Source organism: Lepidochelys olivacea, assembly GCF_965140295.1.
Source record: "Lepidochelys olivacea isolate rLepOli2 genome assembly, chromosome: 4".
Taxonomy (NCBI): domain Eukaryota; kingdom Metazoa; phylum Chordata; order Testudines; family Cheloniidae; genus Lepidochelys; species Lepidochelys olivacea.
Genome location: NC_140414.1, coordinates 47256347 through 47268148, shown reverse-complemented (window position 1 = coordinate 47268148; position 11802 = coordinate 47256347). Strand labels below are relative to the sequence as shown.

The 11802-nt window shown below is 41.3% G+C and overlaps 1 protein-coding gene across 3 annotated transcripts in view; it reads right to left on the bottom strand.

Moving 5' to 3' along the window:
* The window catches only part of AFG2A (AFG2 AAA ATPase homolog A), a 328486-nt gene that overhangs the window by 312185 nt on the left and 4499 nt on the right, over positions 1-11802 (bottom strand). For all 3 annotated transcript variants that reach the window (XR_014711280.1, XM_084625932.1, XM_084625931.1), the window contains exons 4-6: positions 7186-7244; positions 5312-5947; positions 2384-2513 (exon numbers count right to left, since the gene is read on the bottom strand). Coding sequence is in view for 2 of the 3 variants with exons in the window: in XM_084625932.1 (XP_084482058.1) it covers positions 2384-2513; positions 5312-5947; positions 7186-7244 (825 nt within the window). In the remaining variant the exon portion in view is untranslated. The remainder of the gene's footprint in view (positions 1-2383; positions 2514-5311; positions 5948-7185; positions 7245-11802) is intronic.

The following is an 11802-nucleotide window of genomic DNA, read 5'->3' as shown; positions in this document are numbered from 1 at the left end:
TGAGGTAGAAGCAAAACTCGAACAGCTTAATGGGACTGAATCCAGAGGCCCAGATAATCTTCATCCAAGAATGTTAAAGGAACTGGCACATGAAATTGCAAGCCCATTAGCAAGAATTTTTAATGAATCTGTAAACTCAGGGGTTGTACCGTACGATTGGAGAATTGCTAACATAGTTCCTATTTTTAAGAAAAGGAAAAAAGGTGATCCAGGTAACTACAGGCCAGTTAGTTTGACATCTGTAGTATGCAAGGTCTTGGAAAAAATTTTGAAGGAGAAAGTAGTTAAGAATATTGAGGTCAGTGGTAATTGGGACAAAATACAACATAGTTTTACAAAAGGTAGATCGTGCCAAACCAACCTGATCTCCTTCTTTGAGAAGGTAACAGATTTTTTAGACAAAGGAAACGCAGTGGATCTAATTTACCTCAATTTCAGTAAGGCATCCGATACGGTTCCACATGGGGAATTATTAGCTACATTGGAAAAGATGGGGCTCAGTATGAAAATTGAAAGGTGGATAAGGATGTGGTTAAAGGGGAGACTACAACAGGTCATACTGAAAGGTGACCGGTCAGGCTTGAAGGACGTTACTAGTGGAGTCCCTCAGGGATCGGTTTTGGGACCAATCTTATTTAATCTGTTTATTACTGACCTTGTCACAAAAAGCGGGAATGTGCTAATAAAGTTTGCAGATTACACAAAGCTGGGAGGTATTGGCAATACAGAGAAGGACAGGGATATCCTACAGGAAGATCTGGATGACCTTGTAAACTGGAGTAATAGTAATAGGATGAAATTTAATAGCGAAAAGTGCAAGGTCGTGCATTTAGGGATTAACAAGAAGAATTTTTGTTATAAACTGTTTCAGAGTAGCAGCCATGTTAGTCTGTATCCGCAAAAAGAGAAGGAGTACTTGTGGCACCTTAGAGACTAACAAATTTATTTGAGCATAAGCTTTAGTGAGCTACAGCTCACTTCATCGGATGCATTCAGTGGAAAATACAGTGGGGAGATTTATATACACAGAGAACACGAAACAATGGATGTTACCATACACACTGTAAGGAGCATGATCACTTAAGAGGAGTTAATACCAGCAGTAGAGCCGGGGGGGGGGGGGGGGGGGAGAGAAGAGAACCTTTTGTAGTGATAATCAAGGTGGGCCATTTCCAGCGGTTGACAAGAACGTCTGAGGAATGGGGGGAATAAACATGGGGAAATAGTTTTACTTTGTGAAATGACCCATCCACTCCCAGGCTCTATTCAAGCCTAAGTTAATTGTATCCAGTTTCCGAATTAATTCCAATTCGGCAGTCTCTCACTGGAGTCTGTTTTTGAAGTTTTTTTGTTGAAGAATTGTCACTTTTAGGTCTCTAATCAAGTGACCAGAGAGATTGAAGTGTTCTCCGACAGGTTTATGAATGTTATAATTCTTGACATCTGATTTGTGTCCATTTATTCTTTTACGTAGAGACTGTCCAGTTTGACCAATGTACATGGCAGAGGGGCATTGCTGGCACATGATGGCATATATCACATTAGTGGATGTGCAGGTGAACAAGCCTCTGATAGTGTGGCTGATATGATTAGGCCCTATGATGGTGTCCCCAACGCATCATCAAGGATCTACAACCTATCCTGAAGGATGACCCATCACTCTCACAGATCTTGGGAGACAGACCAGTCCTTGCTTACAGACAGCCCCCCAACCTGAAGCAAATACTCACCAGCAACCACGCACCACACAACAGAACCACTAACCCAGGAACCTATCCTTGCAACAAAGCCCGTTGCCAACTGTGTCCACATATCTATTCAGGGGACACCATCATCGGGCCTAATCACATCAGCCACAATATCAGAGGCTCGTTCACCTGCACATCCACCAACGTGATATATGCCATCATGTGCCAGCAATGTTGCTCTGCCATGTACATTGGTCAAACTGGACAAATTCTCATCTATAGCCTCATCCTTTATTTTACTGTGCTTTAACAAACCATCCTTTTTCCTTGTTGGACATACAACTGGCAAGCAGATGCAGTTCTAATTATTTATCAAATTATGTCCTTTTTTTCCCCATTCCACTGCCATACATACCCCTCTGTACTATACAATATAAGACTCCTCTTCAAAGGAATGAAGAAAACAGCCTCCTGTTACTTCATTTCACTGGGGGGGGGGGGGGTGACAACTGTACTTTTCACTCTAGAACAATAAGCAGCGTAATCCCTTCCCCATGAACTTCTGAGAGTTGGGACATATGTACTGGACCCAATTCTACGTATTTATACACTGTGCAACTCCAATGGATATAAGCCAGTACAGAATTTGTCCCGATGTCTCTAAGTTACTGATGTAATAAATTAGATGAACTTACTTGCTTATAATTTCAGGACCATTAATAACTGAAACATGGGCTCCCACTTCATTTGCAACAGCTCTAGCAATCATGGTCTTCCCAGTACCTGGGGGGCCATAGAGCAGCACCCCTCTAGGAGGAGGAATTCCTTTAAACAAACACAAAACAGAGAGAAAAAGCGTTACTTGTGCTTAAGACAGTTGTGAACAAACCAAATCACTATGCTCCACCGCTCTACAATATATATGTCTACATTACTGATTTCTATATTCTGCATGCTTCTATTTAAGAAATATAGGTATATACTATTTTTTAATAAAACTTATTATATAAAATGTTATTTTTCCCCAGTAATCCTATTGAAATAATTCTGATTGAAAGCCTAACATTAATTAAATCTTTATCATGTTACTCAAGATTCCTACAATACTGTTTGTACAAATACTCCAGCACAATAAAACCACTCCACTTCATTACAGGTATGCACACCCTAAATAATAATATAAAAAAACACTGGAAATATCAAAAATAAGAATGAATGTGCCTCTGTAATAGCAAATATTAGAGATTGGGGATAGCTGAGAGCTACTGATGAGCACTAGGTCAGACAAGGGCATCTGCTAGGGATGTCGGTAAAACAAGGTGTCTCTGCATATAGTTAAAACTCAAGAGAAATTACAGCCGAGAGACAGATTGGGAACACAAGTATATTCTGAAAAAATTAAACAGTTTCAGCCTAGAGTCCAATAAAATAGGCCCACGCCCAAAAATTAAAAACAAGAAGTTTAAAAGCCAAAAAATAGGTGAACTAGAATTCCTGACAATGGACAAGGGACCTTGGCAGAATGAGCATTACTGAAATACGGTAGAATGACAAACAGTCAATGAAATATTGTATAGTTTATTGCCAGGTTTACAAGAAGGACCAATTGTACCACAGAGGTAAGGGAACAAAACCTAATGAGATAAAATTCCTGAGAACTGTGTATTCTGTAGGGATACAAAGCCCAACCCCTAGGAGTACATATGCAAGCAGAACAAAAAACTAAGTATTAATTGACAAGAGTTAGGAAGAAACTTCCTCTATTGCCAGGTTACTCCTTAACGTCCACCGAGGGAATAGTTGCACATTCCTTGATGCTTGTCAATGTGAAGGAAAGAGACCAAGTGTCTGGTCTAGTATTCAATTCCTATGCTACTGTACTGGAGATAACCACATATTCAAGCCTAATGATCTTGAAGCAAATATACGGCTTGATCATCTCTCTGATTCCATTAGCAGAGGAGGTGCTGATTATCCAGACCTCACCTGTGATATGGTGCAGGATTTGCAGCAGCATCCCTTGTCACTGACACATGAAATTCACTGGTGCATCTTGAGGTTTGGGTTCTCTAAATAGAGCATGGATGGGCATTCTCCATGGCAGTATCCCACAGAAACCCAGAGGGAAGCCCTATGCAATTTCAACTGACACACCCATCTTTGTCTAACATGGATTGTCCCTCTGTTCCGTCAACCCACATCTCCCCAGAGGAGAAGCAATGCACAAGCATAGCGCCCCTGGAATGAATAATTCTGGCCCATATCCCAGGACCACATGGATCTCAGAACATACATGGGTTGGGGGGGGGTCAAACACCTTGGCCATTCCAGAGAGAGACAAGTAATCCCCCTACTGACATCATGATTCTGAGGGTGAAAACCTGGTTATTTCCCTCACCGTGGCAGATTCTTCTCACCTAGAGCACAATCTCTCCACTCAGAGTGATTTATGGGTCAAAGCAGACAGAGTTTACCTCAAAAAACCTGCAAGAATAGCAGCCACACCACTCTCCTACCTCTATCTATTCCCTTTCTAGAAAAAACTTCCCCACGACTAACTTTTCCTAGAAATTATGGATAGAAAACACGTATTAAGATCATCTAATTCATTTGCTGCAAGTGAAGAATTATTATTGTTCTCTACAGTACTCTCTAGTGCAATGGTTCCCAAACTTGTTCCGCCGCTTGTGCTGGGAAAGCTCCTAGCAGGCCAGGCCAGTTTATTTACCTGCCGCGTCCGCAGGTTTCGCCCAATCGCAGATCCCAGTGGCCGCAGTTCGCTGCTCCAGGCCAATGGGAGCCGCTGGAAGCGGCACAGGCCGAGGGACATACTGGCCGCTGCTTCCAGCGGCTCCCATTGGCCTGGAACAGTGAACCGCGGCCACTGGGAGCTGTAATCGGCCGAACCTGCAGACACGGCAGGTAAACAAACCGGCCCAGCCCACCAGGGCTTTCCCTGCACAAGCGGCGGAACAAGTTTGGGAACCACTGCTCTAGTGCTTTGTTCCATCTTGTGTTACAATGTTCCAAGCATTGTGATTTAATCTAAGAAATCATCATAATAAATAATTTTAACATTTAAATCATTGCATCCTTTCCTATTCACAGGGGGAAAGATGGGTGAATTGCACTATATTCTTTTCTATAATTTGCAGAAACTCTGGGTCAGACAGAGGGAATTAAAAGAGGAGAGGGAAGAGGGTAAAAACTAGAATTTGATTGGCCAGACGATCTTTAATTTGAATGCACTTTTTTTAATTGAACTCTATAAAAACAGACTTTAAGCAGTGGAGTTACAGAAGAGTACCTTTATTTTTCAAGTGACTGACTCTGTAACTCCTTGCTGCTTGTCATGAGTTCTCCTGGGTAACTACACCATCACAGACTCTTCTCTCTAAGGCATGATCCTTACAACCTAAACATTTGGTTATTAAAAAAGGAACAACTGTAAAGAAGATAATTATAACAGAGTTTAGTTGGGAACTAAAGTACATCAAATCTGTATCACACAGAGAGGGAGTGCGTGTTTCATATAGAATGACTTGTTAAAATGGATGAAAGAAATGGTAAGTTAAAGAAAAACATTGTCTTAGATGACGAAAACCAACTCTTAGACATCATACCGTAACACTTGAACAATTCAGGCTGCTTCAGGGGCAGTTCAATTGTTTCTCTAATAGTTTGTAGCTGGCTGCTTAAACCACCTATCATGTCATAGGTAAGGTTAGGTTTACAGTCATGTTCTTCTGTTGCAATGGTCTGATTCTCAATGAAATTGACTCTAGTTCTTGAAGAAATGAAGTAAAATGTATCCAAATTGCATTTTGCTCCAGTTTTGCCAATGGGCAACAATCTCATGCTGTCTTTGTCTCTGATTAATTCAGAGCCATCAATAAGGTCTCTGACATTCCCCTCGTCACAGAACTCATCTGTCCGGTCATAATCCTGCTCACCCCCTATCACCACAGCATTTGAAGTAACTGGTGAACTTTGAGCCATCAGCTTGCATGGAGTGCTGGTAGATGCTCCTTCCTGGTTGTCTTCTATGTCCAACTTGCTGAGCTGCAAAGACAAGTTTAGAGCGCTGGTCTCCAAATCAGTCTTCTCAAGGACTGGCTCTTGTGTTTCACTGAAAACAGTACTGCTCTGCATTTTCAGCAGGACCCCATCTGTTCCTTTCACCCTGGTCACCATCAAGTTGCAAGGTTTGCCATAGAAAGTGAGATGCAAAAGGTTGCCTGGCAAAACTATCTTCCCATCTACAACAAGATTAAATTTAAAAAAAAAAAAACCATACATATTAATCTTATTTTCCAGCAATAATTTTCAAATACAAATGAATTAGAACAATTTTTCCATCAGCAAACCTCTAAAACGGATGTCACAAATTAACTGTCCTAAAAGACAAGGTGATAAAAGACAGGAAAATACAGTTCTTATCTAAAATGATGCCTTCAAACATAGCCAGCCTATATAAGGATAAGTATTCTGAATGACTGGCCATTGGAATATTTCTGGTTGTTTTAAATTTTGGAGCTCATAAAAAGTTGCAGATTAAGGAACTGTCTTTCCTAGAAATAGAAACTCTCTATTTATTAGTGTTGTCCACTGACTCAAGATTTATCACAACTCTTATGAGACATGATGTTTTACTTTAAATCCCAGCTCCTGGAGTCATGTGCTTACGTGAGAATCTCAGCTCTCTCTCTCTCTTTTTTTTTTAAAAAAAGATTTGCCCTCCTGGTTGCAGAGAACAGCTTCAAAATATGACCCAACCAATGCAGCCTAACAGCCCAAAACCAGAAGGCAAATAAAAAGAACCCAAAATTTATTTTTAATCACAAGATTTTAATCCAATCTCATGATTTTTTTACTTTTGGGGTTGGCAATACCACTATTAATGTACTGATGAAGTAAAATCCATTGCTTCTACTCTATAGCAATTAAATGTTTGAGTAGATGGACTAAACATTTTTAGCTATGTAAAAAGGGATAGGAAATTATCTACAAAACAAGGAGCATCAGTTTTGTCCAATATGATGGGAGGCTCAGGGTGTCAAATATATTGAATGTAAATACTGATACACTAAAAACTGTACTAAACCTCATGGCAGAGTTTTGAATTCTCTCTCCTCATAACAGAAATAAATTCATAACCACAGTTGTTTGGAGTACATCACATTATAATGCAGAAGACCAAGGAAGACTTTTAAACCATCTCAGAATGAACTGACTGCAACCATGACGGACTGAAAACTATGTTTCATGCGAGTATATTATTATTTGATATTTATATCATAGTGAGGTGATGTCGCCCAGAATGAATAGGTCAATAAAAAGTTTACAGAGTTTGTAAAACAAGCTAAAGGCCTATGACCAATGCTAACAAGGCAAAAGTCATTTTGGAATAAGCCTTTGATGAAGATAGTAGGTGACTGATATTTACTCTCAAGAAACAGCTTCTCTACTAATAAAACAAAAAACACAAACCACTTACCTAGATTTCGCAAAAGACAAACAGACAAGTCTTCAACATTAATACAGGCATCTTTGTCCCTGTGGTTGTGATGAAAAACAATTTTACAATCCCCCAGTAATTCTAAAAACAGAATCAGTCTATAATATTGATAAACCATGATTTACTCATATTAACAGTAAATTCTTTGTTTTGCAGTATAGGATATAATTTAACTCTGCAAACAGAAGAAACTGACGGGAAAATTTACAAGTTGCTCTATTTCACTCATTGTAGTCTAGTGATAAATACAATGTAAATATATTTGCTCTAAAGCTAATTAACAACCAGTTTAAATATTACCATTTCTTTGGATTCTTCATATAAAATACTATATTTACAACAATATAAGTCAAGGTTTATCATTCCTTAAAATGAGAAGCATGAGATACATACATCTCCCAAGTGACTACAGTTCTGACTTACAGCGAGGGTGGTTACTACATTTTCCTAATCAGTAAATACCACATTTTATACCACAGGCCTGCAAATACTTTCATACACGAGTAATCCATTGATTTAATGGGCAATACATGCATTTGTAAAGGTAAGCACAAATGTGAGCATTTGCAGATCTGAGGACTGACCTTTACTCCAACTATGCAAGGTTTTCCCTGAGATATATTCTCTAGTACTGTACTTCATGCAATCCAGTTTTAAATGTGGGCTCTTATTCTTGAGAGGTAAATGGTTTATCAATTGTCTAACACACCACACTTTCAGGATTTTTTTTCCTGATAATTAGCCTAAATTTTCTCTCTGTGTTTCGTCCCTAATTTTACCTTGTTCCGTAACCATGTTAAATAATTCTTCCACTTCCTTGGCATTTATATTTACACCCTTGAAATATTTGTAGATAATCATCACAAATTATCCTTTTCCCCTTTACACTAAAAGAAAGAAAGATGCTTCTCAAAAACAAAATTAAACCAAAACATTTAAAAAAAAAAAAAGAAAAGAAAACACACCAGATACAGAAACTGCAACTAAAATTATGGTCAACAGAGGGAGTTCTAAGTCTACTAATCACAAAAGGTCTCTTCCCAAATACTTTTACTGATCAAGGAGAAAATTCTAGGACAAGAAACATATCATAAATTTTTGAGAAACTTCAAGTCGCCATACAATTTTATGACCCTAAAGCAGCAAACATATGTATTTAATTACTTTTACATATCTAAGTAAAACTCTTGAAGTCATTTAGACCAGTGGTTCTCAAGCAGGAGTATGGATACCCCTAGGGTACGCAAACACCTTCCAGGGGTACATCAATTTATCTAGATATTTGCCTAGTTTTATAACTGGCTACATAAAAAGCTGAGGAGCTGCTGATATATTACTGTGACTCTTTGGCAATGTACATTGGTAAATTCTGCCTCCTTCTCAGGCTCGGGTTGGCCACCCCTGCTTCAAGGCTTAAACCAAGCATTAACTGATGAGGTTAGAAAAAGCTTGACCAAAGGGCTGGTTATTCCTTAACTCAGGGATTCTTTACACCTTCCTCTGAAGCATCTGTTACTGGCTACTGTACAAGACAGGATACAGAACTAGATGGACCACTGGTTTGAGCATATATTCTTCTGAGAGCACAGACAGCTACAAAAGTTATATAAAATCATAGGGCTCAAGTCTAGTTGCTCTACCTAAGCAAATGCAAAATCTACACTAACAGCATGTCCAGAGACAATTTACATTTTTAAAGGGAAGTCAGATTTGTAAAATTATTTCACCATTCCTAATGAAAACTCCACACTCATATAAATACTTCTTTTGGCCTCAACTACTCAATCAGTAGGGACTTTGCAGCATCGGAGAGAAGGCTTTGGATTCTTTGACCACGGGATGGAGGAGTGCAAGGCAGAGACGGGCTCCACCTAACGAAGAGAGGGAAAAGCATCTTCGCAAGCAGGCTGGCTAACCTAGTGAGGAGGGCTCTAAGTTAGGTTCACTGGTGGAAGGAGACCAAAGCCCTGAGGTAAGTGGGGAAGTGGGATACCGGGAGGAAGCACGAGCAGGAGCGTGCGAGAGGGGAGGGCTCCTGCCTCATACTGAGAAAGAGGGAGGATCACTGAGTTATCTCAAATGCCTATACACAAATGCAAGAAGCCTGGGAAACAAGCAGGGAGAACTGGAAGTCCTGGCAGTCAAGGAATTATGATGTGATTGGAATAACAGAGACTTGGTGGGATAACTCACATGACTGGAGTACTGTCATGGATGGATATAAACTGTTCAGGAAGGACAGGCAGGGCAGAAAAGGTGGGGGAGTTGCACTGTATGTAAGGGAGCAGTATCACTGCTCAGAGCTCAAGTATGAAACTGCAGAAAAACCTGAGAGTCTCTGGATTAAGTTTAGAAGCGTGAGCAACAAGGGTGATGTCATGGTGGGAGTCTGCTATAAACCACTGGACCAGGGGGATGAGGTGGACGAGGCTTTCTTCCAGCAACTCACGGAAGTTACTAGAGCGCAGGCCCTGGTTCTCATAGGAGACTTCAATCATCCTGATATTTGCTGGGAGAGCAATATAGCGGTGCACAGACAATCCAGGAAGTTTTTGGAAAGTGTAGGGGACAATTTCCTGTTGCAAGTGCTGGAGGAACCAACTAGGGGCAGAGCTCTTCTTGACCTGCTGTTCACAAACCGGGAAGAATTAGTTGGGGAAGCAAAAGTGGAGGGGAACCTGGGAGGCAGTGACCATGAGATGGTCGAGTTCAGGATCCTGACACAGGGAAGAAAGGAAAGCAGCAGAATACGGACCCTGGACTTCAGGAAAGCAGACTTTGACTCCCTCAGGGAACTGATGGGCACGATCCCCTGGGAGAATAACATGAGGGGGAAAGCAGTCCAGGAGAGCTGGCTGTATTTTAAAGAATCCTTATTGAGGTTACAGGGACAAACCATCCCGATGTGTAGAAAGAATAGTAAATATGGCAGGCGACCAGCTTGGCTTAACATTGAAATCCTTGCTGATCTTAAACACAAAAAAGAAGCTTACAAGAAGTGGAAGATTGGACAAATGACCAGGGAAGAATATAAAAATATTGCTCAGGCATGCAGGAGTGAAATCAGGAAACACACCTGGAGTTGCAGCTAGCAAGAGATGTTAAGAGTAACAAGAAGGGTTTCTTCAGGTATGTTAGCAACAAGAAGAAAGTCAAGGAAGGTGTGGGCCCCTTACTGAATGAGGGAGGCAACCTAGCGACAGAGGATGTGGAAAAAGCAAAACGTACTCAATGCTTTTTTTGCCTCTGTCTTCACGAACAAGGTCAACTCCCAGACTACTGCACTGGGCAGCACAGCATGGGGAGGAGGTGACCAGCCCTCTGTGGAGAAAGAAGTGGTTCGGGACTATTTAGAAAAGCTGGACGAGCACAAGTCCATGGGGCCAGATGCACTGCGGATGTGATTGCAGAGCCATTGACCATTATCTTTGAAAACTCATGGTGATCGGGGGAAGTCCCAGACAACTGGAAAAAGGCTAATGTAGTGCCCATCTTTAAAAAAAGGGAAGAAGGAAGATCTGGGAAACTACAGGCCAGTCAGCCTCACCTCAGTCCCTGGAAAAAATCATGGAGCAGGTCCTCAAGGAATCAATTCTGAAGCACTCAGAGGAGAAGAAAGCGATCAGGAACAGTCAGCATGGATTCACCAAGTGCAAGTCATGCCTGACTAATCCAATTGCCTTCTATGACGAGATAACTGGCTCTGTGGATCAGGGGAAAGCAGTGGACGTGTTGTTCCTTGACTTTAGCAAAGCTTTTGACATGGTCTCCCACAGTATTCTTGCCAGCAAGTTAAAGAAGTATGGGCTGGATGAATGGACTATAAGGTGGATAGAAAGCTGGCTAGATTGGCGGGCTCAACTGATCAATGGCTCCATGTCTAGTTGGCAGCCGGTATCAAGTGGAGTGCCCCAACGGTCGGTCCTCGGGCCGGTTTTGTTCAATATCTTCATAAATGATCTGGAGGATGGTGTGGATTGCACCCTCAGCAAATTTGCAGATGACACTAAACTGGGAGGAGAGGTAGATACGCTGGAGGGTAGGGATAGGATACAGAGGGACCTAGACAAATTAGAGGATTGGGCCAAAAGAAATCTGATGAGGTTGAACAAGGACAAGTGCAGAATCCTGCACTTAGGACGGAAGAATCCAATGCACAGCTACAGACCAGGGACCGAATGGCTAGGCAGCAGTTCTGCAGAAAAGAACCTATGGGTTACAGTGGATGAGAAGCTGGATATAAGTCAACAGTGTGCCCTTGTTGCCAAGAAGGCCAATGGCATTTTGAGATGTGTAAGTAGGGGCACTGCCAGCAGATTGAGGGACGTGATCGTTCTCCTCTATTCGACATTGGTGAGGCCTCATCTGGAGTACTATGTCCAGTTTTGGGCCCCACACTACAAGAAGGATGTGGAAAACGTGGAAAACGTCCAGCGGAGGGCAACAAAAATGATTAGGGGGCAGGAGCACATGACTTATGAGGAGAGGCTGAGGGAACTGGGATTGTTTAGTCTGCAGAAGAGAAGAATGAGGGGGGATTTGATAGCTGCTTTCAACTACCTGAAAGGGGATTCCAAAGAGGATGGATCTAGACTG